The sequence below is a fragment of the Drosophila miranda genome, chromosome XL (assembly GCF_003369915.1).
Source record: "Drosophila miranda strain MSH22 chromosome XL, D.miranda_PacBio2.1, whole genome shotgun sequence".
Taxonomy (NCBI): Eukaryota; Metazoa; Arthropoda; class Insecta; order Diptera; family Drosophilidae; genus Drosophila; species Drosophila miranda.
In genome coordinates, this window is record NC_046673.1 from 17,597,560 (window position 1) to 17,621,213 (window position 23,654).

At 44.5% G+C, this 23,654-nt stretch overlaps 4 protein-coding genes across 4 annotated transcripts; 3 read left to right on the plus strand and 1 right to left on the minus strand.

Annotated features, from left to right (window-relative positions):
- The first annotated feature begins 1,035 nt into the window (after positions 1-1,035).
- LOC108158504 (nucleolar protein dao-5) lies at positions 1,036-6,106 on the plus strand. The gene is made up of 2 exons (XM_017290852.2): positions 1,036-1,692; positions 2,041-6,106. Exon 2 carries the CDS (start codon positions 2,054-2,056, stop codon positions 5,111-5,113), a length of 3,060 nt encoding a protein of 1,019 aa, XP_017146341.1. The 5' UTR covers positions 1,036-1,692; positions 2,041-2,053; the 3' UTR covers positions 5,114-6,106.
- A 2,354-nt stretch (positions 6,107-8,460) lies between these two features.
- Positions 8,461-11,402, plus strand: LOC108164601 (segment polarity protein dishevelled). The gene is made up of 2 exons (XM_017300439.2): positions 8,461-8,479; positions 8,566-11,402. Exon 2 carries the CDS (start codon positions 9,053-9,055, stop codon positions 10,916-10,918), a length of 1,866 nt encoding a protein of 621 aa, XP_017155928.1. The 5' UTR covers positions 8,461-8,479; positions 8,566-9,052; the 3' UTR covers positions 10,919-11,402.
- A 756-nt stretch (positions 11,403-12,158) lies between these two features.
- LOC108164913 lies at positions 12,159-13,087 on the plus strand. Its single transcript, XM_017300899.2, has 2 exons — positions 12,159-12,573; positions 12,643-13,087. Exons 1-2 carry the CDS (start codon positions 12,287-12,289, stop codon positions 12,800-12,802), a joined length of 447 nt encoding a protein of 148 aa, XP_017156388.1. The 5' UTR covers positions 12,159-12,286; the 3' UTR covers positions 12,803-13,087.
- Positions 13,088-14,219: 1,132 nt separating this feature from the next.
- Positions 14,220-23,375, minus strand: LOC108161463 (tyrosine-protein kinase hopscotch). Its single transcript, XM_017295731.2, has 10 exons — positions 21,772-23,375; positions 20,349-20,509; positions 20,060-20,266; positions 18,876-19,195; positions 18,340-18,805; positions 16,483-16,832; positions 16,001-16,419; positions 15,750-15,934; positions 15,525-15,692; positions 14,220-15,394 (listed from the first exon to the last, which is right to left on the minus strand). The coding sequence occupies exons 1-10, from the start codon at positions 22,852-22,854 to the stop codon at positions 15,214-15,216; spliced, it is 3,540 nt and encodes a 1,179-aa protein (XP_017151220.1). The 5' UTR covers positions 22,855-23,375; the 3' UTR covers positions 14,220-15,213.
- Between the last annotated feature and the right edge of the window lie 279 nt (positions 23,376-23,654).

Sequence of the window (23,654 nt, forward strand, 5' to 3'; positions counted from 1 at the left end):
TTTGCAAATTTTATACTTATAGTATTTTCCAGTATATTTTAAGACGCGTTATTGACTCACCCTCTTGACCAATGCATTGACGTCACAGCACTGCGACTGTTGAACATTTTTGTTGAAACCGTGTTTTTGTCAAAACAAAAAACATGCGAGCACTTAAAAGCAATTAATACTGATCAAAATTGATTCATCAATCATATAAAATTAACTGGGCAAAACTGAGAGATCTATATGGCTGGGAATATTCGACGGAAGATATTAAACGAGTATTTATTGGTGAATAACCGGTTGACAATATTGATTACCGGCAACATTAATTTTTATACCCTAGGGAAAGGGATATTATAGAATTGAGAAAATGTTTGTCATCCCAGTCTGCGTAGGTATCAGGATCGAGATAAATATCTACAAGATACTAATAATACACATGAATATGTCTAAAACATATCAATTTGAGAAAAGGTCTTTATAAATTACGTTATATCTTCATATGAAATTAACGAAATAGGGTATACAAAGGCCTACACGCGCATCATGTCTTAAAATACCAGCAACATTGCGACTGTTTTTTGTTGAACTATTTTGCTTAAACCCTGTTTTAGTTAAAAAACAATAAAAGCTAGGAACAAAAACTAGCCAGTTAAGTATAAAATTGATTAATCAATGGCCTAAAATTACGTGGGCAAAACTTAAGGTTTTAGTTAGCCAGAATTATTCAACGGATTCTCTAAATTAAGCAATATGAACGACTATCCTCTTTCTTTTTTTTTTGTTTTGACCTATTTCGCTAAAACCTTTTTTTTTCGCCAAATCCAATAAAAGCAAGTATTTAGAATAAGCCAGTTATGTAGAAAATTGATTCATTAATCGGTTAAAATTATGTGGGCATGGCTAAATGTTTTATATAGCTGGGAATATTCGACGGAATATCAAAATTGAGGAATATGTATAACAGTACTTGATTCGTCAGTATATTTACGGTATATTTTTAAAGTAAGACGGTAAGTTTCGGTATATTCCTGAGGGTCGGACCGTATAATTTATCGAAAAGTCCGCGGTCACGCTGGCGGAAATTAATAAGTCGAGTAAATCGGTCAAATAAGCAATTGTTAAAAGCATCCTTAATGAATACTGGGAAATATTCGTGCGTTAAATTCTGTACAGTAAAAATATTGCAATCGCTTTTCGCTTTAAAATAAATGAAAACGAATTAGCTGCTCTCGCCCATCAAGCAGTCAGCAGCGGCGGCAGCAACAACAACAACGGGGTGCGTGTGTGTGAGTGGTACAGTTGGGTAGAAAAACATCGCCATTGTCGTCGCTCTCTTTCGGAGCTGCCACTACTGTTGCCACCACTGCGATTATACCAGCCACTTCTGCTCTCTGTTGCGTTCAGTTGCAGCGCAATTACCAACCAACTAAAATCGGGACGAGGCAATAATAAAAAAAAGACAAAAAAAAAACCTACTGAAAACGCATCGTATTCGCCATTTGCCACACGCAAGCAGTAAAAATAAAAATTAAATTAAAAAACGGACATACATCGGTGCCAAACAGGGACGTATTTATCCCACGCAATCGAAAATTCTGCCCAAAAGTTCGCTCTCTGTGTAGTGAAAGTGCGAGCGAAAGAGACGAGAGGAAAAAAATAAGCATTGAGCGTAAAACAAAACTTGAAAAAATGTAAAGCCATATTGTAAGTACACAAAACAACAAAAACGCGGCTCCATTAGTGGGCTGCCCCACGGGCATTTGGGCATTTATATTATATTTGTATATGTGTATATGTGTGTGCAACTCTGGCGCGCGAAAAAAATCGTCGTAAATTCCCTAATGCGAGAGGAGAGCAGAGCACTAAAGTGACGAAAATAGGCGCCAGAGTTGCCAGAGCTGAAATACCCTTAGAAACACAAGCCGTTGCGTTACCTATTGCCTACACATACATATACATATACCTATACTGTACTAAAAAACAATATTATTATTCGACATATCCTCCCATTTCCGAACCGATCTCTATCCTATCCTATCGCATCTGTTGCAGGCACCCATGAAAAATGCCAGCGGGAAAAAAGACGGATGCTGAGACAGTAAAGACTCGTACGTGCATTGTATACGTGAAGAATCTGAGGGAAGGTCGTCTACCAGCGGTTGCCGCCACTGGAAAAGCAGCAGCAGGAGCAGCCGCTAAATCGAATTCAGCTCGGACAATCAACCATAGAAACGTCGCCATTGCCGCCCTACCAAGCGCCGCCATCCCACTACGCGCGACGCGTACCTCTCGACGGTCTGCGACCATTTCGACGGAAATCATTCTTGGTGGCAAAGCGCGTCAGCGGGCAGCCGTAGAAAACGACAAGCTGTCACCTCCAGCAGCTGTGGTTGCCGCCAGGCGGTTGCGCCAATCCAAGGGGGATTTGGTGCCCACCCCATCCCATCCCGCACGGAGGCAACCACCATCACTGGCATTGGCATCGCCAACGACGCCAAAATCCACAACCATACAGCCCGCCAAAAGGCTGATGGGCCCGGGCCTGGCCGCCAAGCGACGCAATTCGGCATTACCATCCACAGCCGCAGGCACAGCGGCCAAGCATCTCAGCACGCTGGCCACCTCGACCATACGGCGGAACGCTCTAAACGCCCGTCGGGCCACACAGACACAGGACCACATAATCAGTCCCAAAACACCGAAAATGTACAAACAGCAATCGAAGGTTTCCCCCCATGTGGTGTCGGTCACCCCGCCGCCGACGATTGCCGCCAGTCGTTCACGTCGCTCCATCAAACCGAATCCCAAGTATGCCAGCGAGGACCTGGTCACACCAAAGTACCTGGCCTCAATGGCCAGCAGCGACACACCCTCGTCGCGTCAACAGCGTGGCGGCGGCAACTCCAGTTCGAAGCTCTTTTCCGCCACCAAATACAACGATATGCATGATCTGCTCGATCTGGACGAGGACAACGATGATGAACTGAACGATGTGGCCTACAATCCGCAAATGCATAAATCCGATGACGATGACGATGATCTGAGCGAGGATGAGTACCAGGAGGAGATGCGTCGCGAGAAGATACCGGCGCCAGTGCCGCCAGTGAAGCGTGGACGTGGACGTCCACCCAAATCGGCCAACGCAGCAGCGGCTGCCGCCACCAGCACGCCCCAGCCCAAGCTCGCTTCCAGTGTGGCCCGCCAGTCGACGAATCTGCAGCAGATGCGCCGCACCATGGCCGTGACCATGGGAAACCGCAGCAACAACAATCTGCAGATATCTGCATCGGAGGGGGCCGCAAAGCGTAAGCTGGAAGATGCCACCGACAGTCCCGTGGCACGCAAGCGCATGGTTTTGGCAGCAGCAGGGGGACCCAATCGCAGTCTACCAGTGATCAACGGCAGCTCCTCGGCCGGCAAGCCCTCGCCTGCTGCTTCTGCGGGCAGACCCAAGACCCTAATTGGCAGCAGCGCCAGCAACAGTGGCCTACGCACGGGACCCACAACGGCAGCGGGACTGATCAACAAGCAGCGCCCAGCAGCCACGACGGCCATCAAGATGAACAGCTCCAAACCAGTAGGAGGCGCAGCAGCAGCGGCCAGGAGCACCAGCATCAAGGCGGAGAGCAGCAAGATCGTCGACGATGTGCCCACATTCACGATCGTGAATATCAATGACATTATCAACCAGGATGATGTGCTCATCAGTCGCACAAATAATCCCACGGCCAGCATTTTGAATGCCGCCAGCAAAAAATTGTCGGTGGGTCGCCCCAGGACACGGAACATACTCGTCGGCGATAGGCCCACCAAGGGATCGGGATCAGCGGAAATGCCTACCTCCTCATCGACTCCCACAAGTAATAGCTCAGCGCAGGGCGGCTTTAGTTCATCCAAGCGGGTCAAGGCCTCGGCCACGTTCATCAAAAAGCAGCAGCAGCAGCAATCACCACCGCAGCAGACCGTCAGCCAGAGTCAGAGCCAGAACCAGACCAAGCCCCGTCCCCGTATACTCAATGCAGAGATGGGCAAGAAGGCAAAGCCCATTAAGCCGGTTCTGAGCTTGAGCCAAGAGCTGTATCCCACAGACGTGGATACCGAAGAAGATGATGCCGATATTGATCTAGATCTCGATGAGGTCGACCTAACACTATCGCCGCCAGCACCAGCTCGCCGTGCGGCCCCAGCTGCTGCTGCGACCAATCGCGGTCAGGCGGCTGCAACAGCCACAGCCAAAGCCCCAGCCCCAGCCCCGGCGAAATATACGGCACGTCGTCCCATACTCTCGTCGAATGCCACCACAAATAGTAGTCGGAACTATGGCGCAGGAGATCGCAAGTTGGCCCAACTCCTGGGCGAGGCCAATGAGGAGAGCTTCAAGAAGCCACCCATCAATGTGAGTCCTGCAGCGCAACAGCAGCGGCGTTACAGCAAAGAGAACAAGAGCAACAGTTCGACTACCACTATCGTTATCAAAGATCAGGATACCGATGACGATGAGGCCGATAACCTCGACGAGGACGAAGACGAGGAGGAGAACGAGAACAAGGGGAAGAAGAATCCGAAATACTTCCCGCCAGAGACAACCACAGTGCGGGAGGAGGATGGCCGCGTTATCAAGAAGATCACCTGCTACGAGACCTGGCACGTGATCAGCAATCCCCGTGAGCTGCCCGAAAAGACGCGCCAGCAGCGCACGCTTTTAGAGCTGCCGCTGGTCAAGCTGGCGAATGTGGCGGCCCGCATCAAGATGCCGTCGGCGAAGTGGAGCAGCAAGGTGACGCTCTACAAGGTATCGCCGACGCTAATGCAGCGCCAGACAATGACCATATTCACGGGCGATCTGAAGGTGTACAATATACCCGAAGAGGATCGCCACAAGTACCAGCCATCGTGTGTGCTCTTCCGCCGTGTGGTGGTCGATCGTAGCAAGTGCCGGGTGCCATACGATCGGGCCATTATATTCAAGAATCGCTGCTTCTACGCAAACATCGATGGGAAGCATGTTAATCTGATGGGTGCCCCAGAGACGGTCGGCTGCATGAAGGATGTCGAAATATTGCTGGACATTGTGGACACGCTGAGTCTGAACAGCCAATTGGTGGAGACGGTCAACTCAAAGTAGGCCCGCACAGAAGCGAACCGAGACGCGAATCAAATGTACTATAAAGCAAGCAGAAGCAGAGGAAGAATCGTGAGTAAACGAGGGAAGGAGAAGGATCTTCCCAGAGAAGGAACGAAGACGGAATATCCCCCACACGGTATAAATGAATGTAGAATTAAAAGATGTTTTTTTTTTTATGTCGAGATCGAATTACACACTAGTTTTTAATAGTTGCTTTAGCATAATATTAGCTGGTTGGTATTTTTGCCACACACACACACACACACACACACATTAATATATATATATAATTATAAAAAATAAGCATATTTCTAGATATAAAAGAAGAAGAAACAGAAGGCGATACAAAAACACAAAAGAAAGCGCAAACAGTAGATGGTTCCGGCTGTACTTGCAACAAGTGTAGGAAGGAAGGAAAGAAGGAAAAAAGAGAGAAGAAAGGAGAAAAAAACAATAGAGCCGATAACGATACCGATTAGAACTTTAGCAATCCCTGGTTCAGGACAATGCATGATTACATACAGAAATATGTATCATTTTAATATTAAATAATAATAACTTTCTATACATAAGATAGAGACACCCCTCCCCCCCCCCCCCCCCCCCCCCCCCCACCTTCCACAGACACACACACATATTTTCTCTAAGAGTTGTTTTAATCCATTCTCCCCCCTCCATTTGTCGGCCCTATTATCCCCAGAGTGTGGACCTTCGATTTATAATATTTGTAATATGTATTTTTGGCGATAATTTAAAGAAAAAAACGGAATTCAAATGTTTTTTTTTTTTTTTGTACAATTTTGATACAGAAGAAATTATGCTAAAAATCTTTCTTTTGTATGGAATCTAGTTTTATAATTCGTATGTAACCCCTATATATTATTGTGCGTCTGCATTTTGCACTGGAAGGAAAATGATCGTAATTTAATCTATTGTACATTTAATTGAAGAGCGAACCCCCATCATAATAAATAAACAGAAATCACATCACAATGTTCACATTCAATAGCATGGGAGGCAGGGTCCCTTTCTAACAGGATTTTAGCCCTCTTGGAGGTTCTCTGAAATAATGACAGACTTCCCCAAAAAGCGATCATCATATGGATATTTCCAAGGAAAGCTCCCAAAGAGACCCAAAAATGATCAGTAGAACACACATTTTCATTTTTTTTTTATTAGAAATTAGAATTTTTGTATATCCTTAAAACTTAATTTACATATGAAAACGTTAAAATCAGCTAAAGCTTCTACGATTAAAGTTCTCTTGCATATTCAAAAATCAAAAAAAAAAATATACCAAATAGGCCCAACTTTTATTGACCCAGGAAATATTTGTTCCCTGCGAAAGTGTTCAAAATTAAATTAAATAATAAAGAATTTCTAATTTTTGGGAAAAATGTACTTTAAAGTTTCCTGCAACAAAATATCTATATATAGTACTGCCAGTGGATGCTATCCAGGCTTTGCTTCGAGCGTAACATATTCAAGAATCAAAGACTTGTGATAAATTTTATGTTAATAATTCCAAACAGCAGATTTCTGAGTGCAGAAAAAAATTCAAAATTCGAAAAAAAAAAAATAGTCTTAAACCATATATTAATAAGATTTCTATAAAGTTATGTTATTTAAAAATAAATGGGTTCTTGAATTACCTTTAATAATCTTTAATTAAATTACAAGAATGTATTTTTTTCATTTTTTTCCTTACAAATCCGATTCATGAATACATTTTTAATAAGATTGGATAATTTTGAAAATAGCAGTTAAATTGGAGTACGTATTTTAATTTTTAAATAAAAAAAAAAAAAAAAAAAAAAAAATCGTTTCATAAATTGGTTTTTGTTGTATTAAATAAAGCAATACATAAAGCCTAATAGGCCGGTGATATTGCAAAACTTGTTGAATTTTTAATTTAAGCACAAATTAAAATATTGGCGCCGGCCAGAAAAAATTGGACGATTTGCTGCTGGATCCCTCAAACAGAAGGGAGGGACTTTCAAAAAAACTGGACGATTTGCTGGATTTGAGGGATCCTCAAACAAAAACTCAATATCAAGCAGACCAAAACACGGAAAATGCAGCCAGGCGGATGAATTGCATTCATACCCTTGTCACTCATTTACTTTCAAACAATTCCACTTTGGCGCTCAGCTCTAGCGATTATCTAGTCGATAATATCAATAGCCGAACTGCTTTCTTCGAATCAGTTATGGCTCTCTTTGTCGCCTTCTTTGAATCTGGTATTGAATCGGAGGCAACAGAGTCTCGTCTCAGTCCATATTGAGTCAATTCCAATCCGTACGACATTATCCATTTGATGACGAGGATGTCGGAGCATTACAACCATTGGGATGCTGCCTTGACAGAACTATGATGATGATTTCAAAAACATTGACCCCAGGTGAACCCAGCATGTTGTTGTTGTTTGACGAAAATTCACTTTGTTTTTTTTATAATTAATCGATATTTTTTTATGACATCGTTCTGACGAAACATTTTTGACGACAATTTTCATTGGTCAAAAATTTGTTTGAAAACATGTTGCTAGGAAACTCTTAAGCATGCTGCAGCAACTTGCTGTTGCAACAACAACTTTACGTAGTGCAAAAACACTCCACACGTTACATTCCATACCCACTTATGTTTATGCTTAAAACTTATCTTAGTCACAATCAAATAAGAGGGAGGGAGTATGTAAAATTAGCAAATCTTGTAGAAAATTGATTCATTCATCGGCTAAAACTATGTGCCTGAAATTCCTACCTAGCTAGTAATATTAAACCGAATATTATCATAAACAGCGAACGATTACCCCATTGTCGACCAGTGGGTATAATAAACTCCACGAAAATTATGAATCTTAAAGAATTTTAGCGCAGTTCAGATAAGAGATATTGTGGTATTTTTTAAATAAAGATGAAGGATGGGATGGATCTGCAAGAATCCGCGGTTTAACTCAAGTTGTTATCTTGTTCCAATAAAGGGGGTTTAAGTGGGCTAAGTTCGTTTTTTCATCGGTATATTTACGGTATATTTTGAAAATGAGACGGTATATTTCAGTAGATGCCTGAGAGTGATCGATAAGTGCGACGAAAAAATGAGTCGTAATTTTGAATGGGCTATAAAAAAGGGTATGGACAACAGGCAAAAACAGGAATGGCAAATTCTTATGTTCGTACCCTTCTCGCGGGTGTAGACAATATATCTTGAAGACAAAAAGCCGAAGGTATATTCGGCAAAAGTGGTGGATTTTACCTTGCAAGCGTTGCACTTTCTGGCCTGTTTTGTCTCTTGGCCATACCCTCTTTTTCCTCCCATCATGTAGCAAATGTGTAGATACCGCGTAGTTGCCATGTCATAAATTGAGTAAGCACCGATGCTTTTTTTTACATCAACTACGACAAAAAGTGAATTTCGATCTGTTTTTTTGTTATTATTCGGTTAATCTTTAGTTGCAAACGCCCCCGAATTGTGAGCCATCGATGAGTTGCGAAAAAAGCTGAATTCTAATACGCTACCTTGCCAATTGCTGGGGCCGAAGCTGTTGTGCTTTATTCAAATGGAGGAGGAGCTGCAGTTCCATTGACACCCAACCCAAAAAGCAAGCAGCGGCAGAAGCAGAGGCAGAGGGCAGCAACAGCAGCGGCAGCGGCAGCAGCAGCAGCAGCAGCAGCAGCGAGTGGAGTGTGGAGTTGTGGAGTTTTGATGAGTTTTGAGGGGAGTGGGGAGTGGAAGTGAAGGAAGCACAGAGCCGACGCACACATGAAAAAGTATTTAAATTTGTGCAAATGGAAAAAGTGTTTGAGGCATAAATAATAAGCAGAGAATCATCGCTGAAAAACGGCAAAATAAATCGCACGAATTTATTAAGAGACGCGACCGAGACCCGACCGAGATCCGAGATAGAGCCAGTAGGCAGAACAACAACAGGCAGGCGCGATGGATACAGATAGACCAAATGGACAAGAGACGAAAGTCATTTATCATATTGACGATGAGACCACCCCCTATTTGGTGAAAATACCCATACCCTCGTCGCAGGTAACCCTCAAGGACTTCAAGCTGGTGCTCAATAAACAGAACAACAACTACAAGTATTTCTTCAAGTCGATGGACGCCGACTTTGGTGTCGTTAAGGAGGAGATCGCCGACGATGCCACCATCTTGCCTTGCTTCAACGGCCGTGTCGTCTCCTGGCTGGTCTCGGCCGACGGCACCAATCAGTCGGACAACTGCTCGGAGCTGCCCACCAGCGAATGCGAAATGGTCGGCCTCGGTCGGGCCAATGTCCGCACACAGCTTGCCCTGCAACAGCAACAGCAGCAGCATCAACAGCACCAGCAGCAGCAGCAACAGCAGCAGCAGCATCAACAGCACCTGCAGCAGCAGCAGCAACAACAGAAGCTGTCCGGCGGCGGTCTAATTAGCAACCAGATGCTCCAGCCGCCACCGCTCACATATCAATCGGCATCGGTGCTATCGAGCGACCTCGATTCGACTAGTCTCTTTGGCACCGAATCGGAGCTGACGCTGGACCGTGACATGACCGACTACAGCAGCGTGCAGCGGCTGCAGGTGCGCAAGAAGCCGCAGCGTCGCAAAAAGCGGGCGCCCAGCATGTCGCGTACCTCCTCATACAGCTCGATCACCGATTCGACCATGTCCCTGAACATCATCACCGTCTCGATCAACATGGAGGCTGTCAATTTTCTGGGCATCTCGATTGTTGGCCAATCGAATCGTGGCGGCGACGGTGGCATCTATGTGGGCAGCATCATGAAGGGCGGGGCCGTCGCATTGGATGGCCGGATCGAGCCGGGCGACATGATACTCCAGGTGAACGACGTGAACTTCGAGAACATGACCAACGACGAGGCGGTGCGTGTGCTGCGTGAGGTCGTACAGAAGCCGGGGCCCATCAAGCTGGTGGTGGCCAAGTGCTGGGACCCGAATCCCAAGGGTTACTTTACCATACCGCGCACGGAACCGGTACGGCCGATAGATCCCGGTGCCTGGGTGGCGCACACCCAGGCGCTAACCTCGCACGACAGTATTATTGCCGATATACCGGAACCGATCAAGGAGCGGCTCGACCAGAACAATCTCGAGGAGATAGTCAAGGCCATGACGAAGCCGGACAGCGGTCTGGAGATACGTGACCGCATGTGGCTGAAGATAACCATACCGAATGCGTTTATTGGCGCCGATGCGGTCAATTGGGTGCTGGAGAATGTCGAGGATGTGCAGGACCGGAGGGAGGCACGCCGGATTGTGTCCGCAATGCTGCGTAACAATTACATCAAGCATACGGTCAACAAGCTGACCTTCTCCGAGCAGTGCTATTATGTGGTGAATGAGGAGCGCAATCCCAATCTGCGGTCACTCAATCCGCACCAGCAGCAGCATCCGCATCCGCACGGCCAGCATGCGCTCAGTCATGCGGACACGGAGAGCATCACCAGCGACATTGGGCCGCTGCCGAATCCCCCCATCTATATGCCATACTCGGCCACGTACAATCCCAGTCACGGCTATCAGCCGATACAGTACGGCATCACCGAGCGCCACATCTCATCGGGTTCGAGCAGCTCGGATGTGCTCACCAGCAAGGATATATCTGCATCGCAAAGCGACATCACATCGGTTATACATCAGACCAATCAGCTGACCATTGCCGCACATGGTTCGAACAAATCTTCTGGATCTTCGAATCGTGGTGGTGGCGGGGGAGGTGGAGGAGGAGGCGGCGGAGGGGGTGGCAATACCAACGATCAGGATGTATCCGTATTTAATTACGTATTGTAGAAATTCTTTCTTGCAATCAAATTGTGTGTTTTTAATTATTATGGATTTATTATTAATGAATATGTATAATTATTCTTTTTATATACGAGTATACAAAAACAAAAAACCAACAACAAACAACCAACAACCACAACCAACAGCAACAACAATATTAATAATACTTATGTATATGTACGTATCTGTAAGCTATATAGAACGAAAAGTGCAAGATGCAACATGCAAAATGCAAGCGAGAGAGAGAGAGAACGAAAGAAAGAACGAACGAGAGTGAGAGAGAGGAGACATCCGGATCGGTTGTGGATATACCTCTGGGATCGGTCCAGATCCAGGATATCAGACGGATATATGAGCGAGAGGGAAAGAGCGGACAACGAGGAAATGAGATAATGATGATGGGATGGATGCATGCGTGGGGACGAGATTTTGAATAAAGTTCTAAGAATTTAGTAATCACAAAAGTAAATAAATAAAAGTAAAACCAAAATATTCCATTGCCTACTCCCCTTTCATTTTGACTGTGCCACATGGGTGTCGTGTCGGTTGGCATTTCTTATCTGTCGATCCGGTCAAGTCGGTGCTTTTGTACTTTTATGCAATATGATTTTTTTTTGTTTTCTTTAAACTTGACATTTCTCTAGGAACGTAATGGGAGCCGCTTTGGAAAGCCAATCGAATGTTATTTGAGAGTTTTGATAGACTTTCCTGACTGTTTACGGGGTTATTGGAGGAACAATTAAGCAGAGCAGCCGACAAATACAGATTTGTAAACATTTTGGAACCCCCATTCGTAGCCATGTCCGTATTTTCTTCTATCGCATTCTAATTGTAATTTATCTACACACATATTCATCGTCATTTTGTGTGTTCCTTCTACAGTTCCAAGCATTTCTGTTGCAGAAAACAAATGACTATTTCAAAAAACGCGCTTCAGACATCACTGTGATCGGTTTTCAACACGAGTGGCACAGAGTTGCTTCTAAAAGCATCGAATCCACCGGCTTGTCAGCGTATATAAAAATAAAAAACGGACCTGCTTTTTACCCAAACAAGGCCAGAATAATATAAACAATGAAAACAGTGCCAGCCATCGCAAAAGCCGCAAATGCTGAGGAACTGGAGTTATATTATTTAATGCTGCAGTCTGGTAATATATGTACCAATATTGGAGTGGCCGTGCCCTGGGCGGCGGGCACCCTCGCCGGCGCCTATTATGCGAAAAGAGCGCCGCTTGTGAAAAAGAACGTTGAGGGAAATGGAAAAGAGCTGGAGCAGCAGGCCACCAATGCCGTTGAACAGGAATATGATCCCTTCAAATGACGCGCTTCGTACGGCACGTGGCTTCGCCCGGTTTCCAGCACTTGCGCAGAGATGTTTCGAGAAGCTATCGAATCCAGCGTGCGCGTAAATAAACATAGGTGGAATAAAATTACCCAAGCAGGCAGATTAACAATGGCAACAGATGTAGAGCCAGTCACAACGGCAGACAAGTTCTCAGCAAATGCTGAGGAATTGGAGAGCTACTATCTAATGCTCGAGGCTGGTACCATACCGGAATTACAGTGGATATTTCCCGGACGGCGGGCGCCCTCGCCGGACGCCAGTTCTGGGGGGAATAGCAAAGAGCTGGAGCAGGCCACCGATGCCATTGAACAGGAGTAAGAACAGCACCAAAGGCGTAAGCCCCACATAGATAACATGGCTTTTTATTTTGTTTACTCCCACAGACCGCAGAAGGCGAATGACTTTGACTTCAGCGACGATGTGGCTCCCACACAGATGCGGGTACGCAGCCAGACATCCACGCCGAAGTCGGCCAAAAAGAAGACGGCCGACTTTGCCGGTGTTATGGAGACGCTCAAGAAGAAGAATGCCGAAAGCTCCTAGCATACGGGGAAGCGTAGTATCAGCCATAGGCCGTTCTTCTGATACGACTACGACGCGGAACCTGGATACCTGACTCTGGATTTGAATTGGAGGATCGACAAGGTAATATTTTGTATTTAAGGCACTACCAATCATGTTTTATCCTAGGCTATTTGTTTTGTCCACGTTGTATTAAGATGTTTTATGTCTAGCCATTAAGTAAAACACCCCTCAAATGTATTAAAATTTAAGGTTCGATTATGCTATAGATCATATATTGCAGCAACAGACTTTAGGGATGCAGAACAAGACAAATATATTAGATATAAATAGAATTAGAAATAGGGTCATCAGCAGGAAATACTTTTTTTTATACGATAAGGTCTCCTATTGGAGCAGTCCATTTGGGGCATGAGTATTCGTATTCCATTTTCCTAAAAAATGTGTCCTTGCATCTGGAATTCCCATTGGAATTTATAATACATGTATTATCTTTTACTACTATCATACGCAATTTATATATATTTAAATTTAAGCAAACATTTTATATAAACAAAGAAAAAGTAAATAAAAATATACATATATTCCTTTAAAATATAAAAATTGGAAAGAATTGAAAAAATTGAACGGAAACAAGAGACAACAAAACTGTCAATAGAAGAAGTGAAAAAGAAGAGTGCAGGCAAAGGGTGCGTGCGCTCTCCTTCAGTCTTGTGCAGCGCGTGGTGCCCAGCCTCTTTAAAGATCTGGTTTAAAAAAAGGTTTCACGATATCCTCTGCTGATTCCTTTCTTTTTATTTTTGTAAACTATTCCGCGTATCTTTAAACCCTACCAAATAAAAGCATACATAACAAATAATGTCTTAAGGGATTCGATGTTTTGCTGCCTTTGCAGGCAGCAATGGCATGTAGTAGTCTGTTCCTATCTTTGTCTTTGAGTCGCGCCGGAAGACCCTGCTGCTCTGGCCTATAGACTATACAATAAGAAAATGTTGAACCAAAAAGCTGTTCTGTGGTGGGTTTTTCGCAGGACGCCTCGTATTTGCCTATGCTTTGGGCAGCCGAGTCGTCCCAGAATCCTACAATAAATACACAGTCTTTGGCGAAGCACAAAATAATACAATAATACAATTGCACGGCATATTATCTCCGAGACTGGGACCGATTGCGCCTCACCAAATACTGTATTTTTGTCGTAGGAAGCCGATTAGGCAGCAAGGGGCAGCACATTGGGGTTTATCTTAGTCTACACTTGTATAAATAAATTAATCTTTGAGTACCAAATAGTACCAATCACTCGTAATACGTAATTGTTTTCAAAGATAAACCCAACTTATGGCATGACGCTGCAATTCAACATTCCTGAAATTTAAAACAAATCAATTAATAGCTAAGGAGATCTATCCTATCCAGAGACACAAAGAAAAACATTCAGATATTTTAAACACGTAAGAAATGCAATTTATTTTTGACATATCCTTGTAGCTATAATCAATAATAAGTTATTGTGCCAGTGGGTGGTGCTTGTATATGTGGTACATTTTTTCGTAAATATATTTGATATTTTATTTTTGATTCGTTTTCTGTGTGTGTGTTTTTTTTTGTATAGTTATATATATATTTTTTAATTGAAAATGGCATCGACATCAACATTAATTGACAATACACATCCCTTAGACGCTATATGTGCACATTGTTTTGTTTTAGATTTTTTCTGTTACTTAATTTTAGATTTTCGTGTGAAACAATAAACACCCGTACATAATGCGGGACACGCACGCACAAAGACTCACACACAACCATCACATATGCAACTTTAAATCTATTATACTTTTTTTTGTGTGTTTTTTTTTCGTATGTTTGGGATTTGCACGTGTTTAAAGCTTAAGCCTAATTAAAATTATTGATATTTATGTACATTCCTACAACAACACTATAAAATACTCTATTATTTAAAAAAAAACTATAGGATATACCTATGTATGTGTATGTATATGATGCACAAGCTTAACAATATTTAACAAAGTTTGCTAAAATATAACACAAGTGATTGAGAATTTGTTTAGTAATATTTTGTGGTGGGTGGGCATTGGGAACCTAAAAAGTGTGTAGAATAAAGGGGACAGGGTGGGCAGACATTAAACATTAAGCATTAAAAATAAACGATTTACGATTAAGAACCCTTCAGAGGTTCCGTCAATTGCGAGGGTGGGGGTCTGGTTGTGTTTTTTCAAAACGTACACTTTAAAATGCTAAAATGCTACTTACAAACAAGCTCTAAATCTGTAAATATACACACATATATATATATAAGCATAGAAAAAGTTTAGTGTTCAGAACACTTGTGGTTTTGACTCTCTTTCTAAAGCTCCTGCTCCGGCTCCGGCTCCGGCTCCCCAGTGATGTGCTTCTTCTGTTGCTTCTGCTTTTATTCATGATTCTGATTCCGTTGTTGCTGTACTTGTACCCGTGCCCGCCACATTATTACCTATTTGGGCAGTAATAATCTCTATAATTTGACTAAATGTGGGTCGGGCACGTGGCACGGGATTCCAGCAGGCCAGCATCAGTTCGTTGTATACGAAATCTGGACAGCCCGGCGACTGGGGTAATCTACAACCACAAAAATATAACAGATAAAGGTATTCAAATTATTGAGACTAATGACAGAAATATATAGCCAAAAACGCAGACGATAGAAGACAGCCCATGGTCAGCAATTTGATTTTATTAGTTTACTCACCTTTCACCATTGTTGAGGCGTTCGGTGAAATTTACTTCGTTTTCCTGAGGCGGAACCAGATTAGGTGCCTCGCCATGTGTGAACATCTCATAGAGCGTCACGCCATAGCTCCAGACATCCGAAAACGATGAGAATTTAGCGTTAGCATGAAGGGCCTCCGGCGAATACCTATTGTTGGAATTGTAGTTAGATCTGGGCGGGCGGGGCTTCAGGCTTAACACCTACCATTTGAAGGGTATATCTCGTTTGCTTTTGGCATAGTAGTAGCCCTCAGAGTTGGCAAACTGTGCCAGACCAAAGTCCGAGATCTTCACACAGTCCAGATCGATGTGAGTCTTTCGATCCACCAGAATATTGCGGGCAGCCAAGTCACGATGTATCAGACCCTTGCCAGACAAGTAATTCATGCCCTATCGACAAATAGAAGAATGAATGAATATTTCACAATTAATGCCAGGAATTGACCGTCCACCTACCTGAGCTATCTGAATGGCAAAGCCTAGCAGTCGATTTGTGTTCAAATCAGGGGCTTTGTAGCGTAGATACACATCGAAAGAGCCATCCAAATACTCCATTATTATGCTATGGGTGTTGTGGTCCCAGTATTTAAATTTCACAACATTCGTATGCTCCAGATTGCGCATGATGACGATCTCACGCTGAAAGTCCTGCGTTACCTGCATGGTGTTCAGCTTCTTGATGGCCACAATCTCGGAGGGACGCCGATCGTCGTATTCGATGGTGCCTCTGTAGACGGTGCCATAGTGGCCCTTGCCAATATTATGCAGTGGACTATAAAACACCCGACAGCCATCCAGCTGCAGGACCTGCGGCATATTCTTAACATCCAAGACATTCACACAATCTTGATTGTAATTTGGCATTTCTGTTCCATCTGAAAAGAAATTTGGTTGCGTGAATGGGGAATGTATATGCAGAGTGACGGAGCAGAGCTCACTTGGTATGGGTTCGGCCACCACCGTATAGTTGGGCTGTATGTCCGACTTCATGGTAACCAGACGCGAAAAGATGTCGTGATGGCTGAAACGCTTCTCCGCATCGTCGCTCCATCCGTCCATAATGGTGTCGTACATTAGAGTGGGGCACAACTCTGAATCCATTGGTGGCAAAATGTTGCCGTCCTGCCTGCGATTTCTCAGCAGCTCCTCCTGCCTTACCGTCCTCAGATCCCGCTGGCAGCGCGAGAATATCTCATAGATGGTGGTGGCAAAGGCCCACAGTTGTGTCCCCAGATCCAGTTTGGCGGCTTGCAGATTATTGTAGTATTTCACGGGTATCCAGGGCGAGCTGCAGGCAAAAAGAGAAACAGGCTTTAAATTGATGACCGAACGACAGTGTTTGAAAACTTACAAAAGTTAAGTGAACAATGCGTTTGTCTACTACCAAGCCCGAGAACCGACAAGGAATAAAGGAAAAAACGCCCCAACAAAATACATAATACATAATGATTCAAATAGGTTTTTACAGCAAAGTTCATGAAATCATCAGCCATGTTGAGGCATTTTTAAACCAACAAAACAGACGACGTCTGTAGCCCATATTGATATCAATAGTTGACAATCTGCCAACGGGAATTTACCATTCATTTGAGCGCGGGTCAAATTTGAAGTGAGACTAGAAATAAATTTATTGCATGTACTCGTATTTAGTCATATAAATATCAGCATAGAACATCATCATGTCAAAGTATATCATAGTACAAAGAATCAGTACAGAAAAACTATTTACTATTTGCTCTACGGGGCCTTAACTGGGATGCGGGTGTAAGACTCCCATCTTACTCTAGTAGGCTACTATTAGTAAACCTCTCATCCTTAGTTAGCCGTAGAAAAATGCTTGGTGTGTGCACAACTTGATCGGGGGTGGCATAGACAGCCCTGATCTGTTGAGCCGCATAAACTCCACGATTCCTGTTAGACTGACTAGAAATTGTATACCGTTGTTCCTTCCACTTTGTAGATCGAATTATTCCTTGCATGAAACGTTTAGGGCCTTATGCTCGGATTATAATTCCCTCTACCATATTATATCCACCACTAATTCTCTTCCTCTTATTAAATTACTAATCCTTACACACATTTCTAGTAATTAGTATTTGTATTTTGATTGCATGCTTAGTTTCTTAGTAAGTTTAGTGCCAATTTTCCTCGAATGTTAGTCTAACAGCTATCTTTCTTGCATGTTCGCGTTCGGTTCGGCTACGCGCCGTGCGTCATGCGGCAGCGCCCCTCGGTCGGTTGGGCGCGAGGAGGGCTGCGTTTTGCCTGGGATCCGCGCGTAACAGCCTTCTGCTGGTTTTACACGGGCCACTTGACGGTGCAGTAACTGCATCGCCTCTTGAAAGATGCAGTCATTGCATGTCAACGTCCAAGAATATCAGCATAAAACATCATCATGTCAATAGTCAAAAGACATTTAATAAAATTCGGATTCGTCGTGGCCTTGGTTCTTATCTCTGTCTACCGTTTCACTAGATCTCTGTCATATAAAAATTTCAGTTTTAATGGTAGCCCCAGGTCAAACCTGCTGAATGGCACGTTGTAGCCCGACGCGACCCGCGTTTGCTCGAATTATAAAAATTATTGATCAACTTCAAGACTTCAAGGAACATTTATGTTGCTAAGTGATCTGCTGGTTGCTGATTAAATACCAGTGGCATAGCTTTTCGCAACTTCTTGCTTGCAACTTCTGGTATTTTTCCAGGGGTAAATCTTATTGTAAGTTTTCAAACGCTGTCTGAATGGGGTAGGTATTGGTGGTGGCTGGTAAACCTGATTGCGATATCGTGACTCACTCAGATTCTTTGTAGGGGCGCGGATAGCCTGGATCACTGATCTTGGCATCGAGCATGAACCTTTCTGGATCGAATTTGGTCACATACAGATTACTGCAGCGTATGTAGCTGTGTATTATCTTGTTATCCTCCAGATAGTGTATGCCCCGCACCAGGCCATGCATAAGATCGAGCAGGCAGTGGAGCGACACAGCATCCCGCTTCTCCAGCAGGAACTTGTTGAGTGGCCCGTACCGGGAGTACTCCATCACCATGGTGTATGGATCGGAGAGGGTCAAGCCGTACAGCTTGATGAACTGCGGCGACTGGATGAGGCTCCAGGTCTGGGCCAGTTTGAAAAACTCCATGATATTGCAGTCGTTCTTCAGCATCTTCATCGTGACGGACACATCCTTCACCAGACTCTGTTGTATCCAATCGCCGCGCATCGTGAACATCATCCCATCCTCGCCGAGCGTTATCGAGTCTGCAAGCGGCATAAGAATTCCCAGTGTCAGTTTCGGTTTGCTTTGAGCTTAGTCGAATAGGTCTCTCACCTGGATACCATTGCAGATCCGTCTTGGGATTGAAGATCTGCGGATTGCGGTGCTGCAGCTCCGCTTCGCTCAGCACCAAGTCAGTCTTTTTGGCTTTCAGATTTTTTGGCAAGCACAACAGCAGCAACGGCGGCTTGTCGTACTTGGAGGCGGGCACTCGCAGACGGCCGGGACTGCTGGCCGGTATGAACTGTGCCAGCTCCAGCAGATCGCGAAACGGGTGCTGGCCGTCATGGTAGCAGAGCACCCACTGTCCGTCCTTGCGTAGGATCTTCAGTGTCTCCGTTTTGCAGCGCTCATGGTCGGTGTTTCGGCCGGTGCTAGAAAAAACAGAACAGAATGTTCGGATTCAGGGGAATAGTAAAAAAAAAATAAACAAAAGACATGTCCTGTACATGACTGTGCATATTGCGCTTTATAGTGTACAATGACCTGCTCAACGAGAGAAAGGCTTTTATGCCGTCAAACTTTTCGCAATAATTTATGCTTCATTTGTTTTCTGTTTCTTCCTTGAGTTTCCCGGGAATTCCTACAAGAAAAAGAGGGTCTCGGAGAGGTAGCATAAGGAGAAATAAATTTAAAAATAAAAAAGAGAACTGTTCAAAATGGGTACTTAATGATCCTTCCTTTATAGACTACAGACCCACAGGACACCGCTTTGGTCCACCCCAATGTTCCCTGAGTCCCAGAGCAATTGAAAGAAGTTTTGTAATGAAGAAACAGCTCGTGTGCCCATATCTACTCTCTTTCCCGAGGTACATTCAGTTGTCTACACTTTGATTGCTAAAAAAGAATCTGTTCGGTTGAGAACCTCTTATCGAATCCCCACAATCCATAATGTAATCTGTGATACCGATGCAAAAGGGTTTCGAATAATCGTTTGTTGACCTCCAATTATGCTGAAGTCTCTGATATGAAGAAACCTGATATAAATTGAGATTAAGGGCCATACTCAAATGAACAAAGTGAACAAGATTACATAAAGAGCTGTAACGGAAGCTTTAAGCCATAATTTTCTTTGATCTGTTCGAAACGTCTGACAAATGAGCGCCGGAAAGCAAACACCGCATCGAGTTTCAAAGAAGCGCGTCCACCAGGATAAAGCTTTGGGTGTATAAATAGCATAAGATAACAAAGTCTCAGGTTCAGGTCGCCCTGCCCTGCTGCTGCCTCGTTGCACATACATTCTCGTGTTGATGTCAATGTAGTAAGTATTGTACTCTCGATCACATTGCCGTACGATGTAGCTGCCGCACTTATCGCCATGCTCGTGCAGCTTCATCAGAGAATAATTGCCACCAATGGGCCCGTGGCAGCAGAGATTTCCAAGCTCCTCCAGCGAAGGCGTGCGATACGAATGGCACAGATCCTGCATCCATTTTACAGTCAATCTGTGTGGTAAAAAGGGAATTTTACAAAATATAGCTGGATGGATGGATGAATGGATGGATGGATGGATGGTCGGCCACTCACCTGATGTATATGCCCAGATAGGAGATGAACGATTTCATTTCCTTTTCGGTATGAAAGTGCATCACATAGCCCTTGGGCAGGCCCACAATTTCCAGACGTACATCGGTATCATTGATTTTCGAGATCATAAATATCCCCTCAACGCCGCCCACCAGAATCCACTGCAAAGGAACAACAACAAAAAATGCAACAAATGGCATAGGGGTGTCGTTTTTATTACTTCCTCTACTCTGGTTTCTGCGATGATAAGGCGGCTCTGTGGGGCATTTATTTATATATGAATTTCCTTTTTATACCTCCTAAAGATTACAATTATTCGTTAAGTGATCGGAAATCGTATATGCCCTCAATTCGAAAATTACTTTGAAAATCGTCAAATATTCTTCATTAGAAACAGGCTTTGCTTTAACTGGGGAAATTACTGGGATTCGAACAGCGATTGGGCGTCCATATATGTATGTATTTATGTATATAGAGAGAGAATAAGCATAAAAGTTCTTTTGTTTTTGCAGCGTTGCGCTGGGCTCTACAGGGATTGTTTCTACAAGAATCGCCTGATATAAAGATCATTGTAGGGCACATCCTTCCATCTTTGATACCGAAACGTAGTGCATTTACGTGATCTAGGACAGCATATAGAGCTTCTTCCCCTACTCTATTGGGGTTATATTAAGAACATTCTGTGACGGTTTCTGAGCCTACTACAAAATGGAACCAAGCCACACCAAGGCCACAACCCTGGGCAGAAACTTCGTTGTGCTACTCGTTTCTTTGATATACAAAACAACCTTAAAGAAAAGTCCCAAAGATACTAGCCGCGAGTCCAAAAAAACTACATTTATGTCGTGTGCATGACTAAAGGATTGGTTTACTACCATCTAATTCCATTTAGTGATCTCTGTTTCTTCAAAAGCATCGGTTGTGTGTGTTCCGACCGTTTCTAAAACCTATTCCGGATAGCCGTATCTTTATTATATTTCTGTTGTTGTTTCAACCGGAATCGGTCTTGGGTTTCAAGAAGCCTTCCGGCTAGCCGTATCTTTATTATATTTCTGTTATTGTTTCAACCGGAATCGGTCTTGGGTTTTGAAGGAGCCTAAGAAACGAATTAATTCTCTAGTAATCACAGATCGATTTTATTCAAAATTAATCCCAAAAAATCAATTTAAAAACCCAGTATGTGTGATCTTTGAAATATCCGTAAATAAGATTGTTCTGTTTCAGGTTCTGGTTCTTGGGTGCCGGGAGAGCCGGGAGTGCCGGGGTGGGCACACGTTTTGCCAAGTAAATAATATCGAAAATACCTAAAATTGCAAGCGCAAATGCTAATTGAAGAAGCAACGAGTGTCGGACTCTCAGTCTCGTGGCGGAGCCCGGAGCAAGGGAAGGGAAGGGAAGGGAAGGAAGACGATGTTTGTCATACCTTGAGCGTGGCCTCTGATGTAACACGCGCCACCTTCAGTCCCGGCTCGGGAGAATCGTGTGGCCACAGTCTCACGTAGACATCGATGCCAGAGCTTTGGGCTCCTCCACGCGATTTACTGCGCTTCCCATTGCTCCTGGCCGTTTGACTGTTGTTGTTGGCGGTCAATGTGGACAGCGTGTTGGTGCTGGAGCTAGATCCCGTGGTCAGCGTGGTGGTGGATGTGCAGGTAGAGCTGGCCATGCTGGACCCACTATGGCTGCCGACGCCGGACATGCTGACGCCCCCTGGCTCGCTGGGTGGATCCTCGTTGGGCAAATGATCGACCACGGCCGTGAACTGCTCGGTCATGTAGGTGGGGGCCAGGTGGCAGATCTGATGGATGTAGTGCCACTTCAGTTGGGCCGCCGTGTTGTTGGAGTTTTCGCTGAGTTTGCGGAAATACTCGCAGATCTTGGGACCCACGAAAAAGAAGTGCGCGTTCCACACACTCTTGGGCAGGTACTGGCGGCACGAGCTCTCGATAGAGCGGGCCGGCAACTCCTTCTCCTTCAGGTCGATCAGCATGTCCATCACGGCCAGCCCCGTCACCTTTTCCTTGTGCTCTGGGTAGCGGATCTCTGCGATGTGCTCGTGCAGATTATCGAAGCGCATCTGCCAGTAGAGGTACTCATGGCTATGCACATCGATCCTGTCCAGCTGGCTGTCCAGCTCTGGCACGCGGAAACGCATGCGAAAGCAGTAGCGGACTTGGCAGCTCAGCTTCTCGCCCGGCAGGACCCAAGTGTGGCCGTAGCTAAGGAGCTGGGCACGCGACGAGCGACGGGTACCGAGGTGCTCGCGTATGCCGAAGAGCAGCTGGGCCGTGGGCAGGACTTTCAGTTCGCGGCACATGAATGTGCAGATATCCTCGCAGAGCATGTCCGGCGGGAAGCGTTCAAACTCTTTGCTCTTGTAGTTGTACACGTGAATAAGGCCATCATCCTGGTGGATGCTCTGGCTGGAGGTGCCGCTGTGGAGGGAGGTGGTCGTCAGACTGGCGCTGTCCCCCAGCGACGTACGCCCACTGCTGCTGTCATCCATGGCAGCAGCTGTCTTCGCGTCCCCTACTTTGGTCCTGGTCCTCGTCCTCGTCGGTGGAACACTGTGCACTATTCTGCATCCAAAATGGGAACCGTGGCCGGTCGCTGTTGCCCGCCTTTACGCGCAGCGTCAGCAGTTGGTATACGCGCGGAGCCCCAAAATAGAATCGGGTCAACAGAACTAACTTTAACTTTAGCTTGAACCTGCAGTTACGACAATAAAGAAAAACCGGAAAACCGAAAGCAAAACAGCACAAGCAACAAATTAAAAACAAAATTAGGTTCGATTCGTGGATGGATGCCGTTCCTTTATTTACTTTTCCCGGTCACAGGGTTTAATTTTCATTGCATCGCCTAAGCGCGCGCAAGAGGTAGAGCATTATCAACAGCCATCGCGAGCCACAACGCACAACGCGACACAATAAAGCGAACGAAAGCACCAGTCACGGCAAAATATGTATTAATTTTTTATGTTTTATGTTGTTTCTAGCGTTGGTCTTCAGTGTGACCGTGGACTTGTCGATAAGAAATACGATCTGGACCGCAGAAGTATACCGAAATATACCTCACAGTTTCGAAATATACTGACGAATTAATTGTACTCATATTCCTCTATTTTGATATTCGGTTGAATATTACCAACTAGCTTGGATCCTTTGACCGGAATACATAATTTTATTCGATTAGCGAATCACTTTTCTAAAAGAGTGTCAAGTTTTAAGTTCTCATCTTTATTGGATAGTTTATTAAATAAGGCTTAAACAAAAAGGATCAACAACAATTTCGACTAAAATCTTCTTT

What these genes read in the sequence shown, in the direction of transcription:
- LOC108158504 (XM_017290852.2), top strand. Translation starts at nt 2,054, where the DNA reads ATGCCAGCGGGAAAAAAGACGGATGCTGAGACAGTAAAGACTCGTACG.
- LOC108164601 (XM_017300439.2), top strand. Translation starts at nt 9,053, where the DNA reads ATGGATACAGATAGACCAAATGGACAAGAGACGAAAGTCATTTATCAT.
- LOC108164913 (XM_017300899.2), top strand. Translation starts at nt 12,287, where the DNA reads ATGTTTCGAGAAGCTATCGAATCCAGCGTGCGCGTAAATAAACATAGG. An exon ending in ACCGATGCCATTGAACAGGA is followed by an intron (nt 12,574 to 12,642) that starts GTAAGAACAGCA and finishes TTACTCCCACAG; the next exon opens with ACCGCAGAAGGCGAATGACT.
- LOC108161463 (XM_017295731.2), bottom strand. Translation starts at nt 22,854, where the DNA reads ATGGATGACAGCAGCAGTGGGCGTACGTCGCTGGGGGACAGCGCCAGT. An exon ending in GGATCTGCAATGGTATCCAG is followed by an intron (nt 18,806 to 18,875) that starts GTGAGAGACCTA and finishes TGCCGCTTGCAG; the next exon opens with ACTCGATAACGCTCGGCGAG. An exon ending in TTGCCATTCAGATAGCTCAG is followed by an intron (nt 15,935 to 16,000) that starts GTAGGTGGACGG and finishes ATTTGTCGATAG; the next exon opens with GGCATGAATTACTTGTCTGG.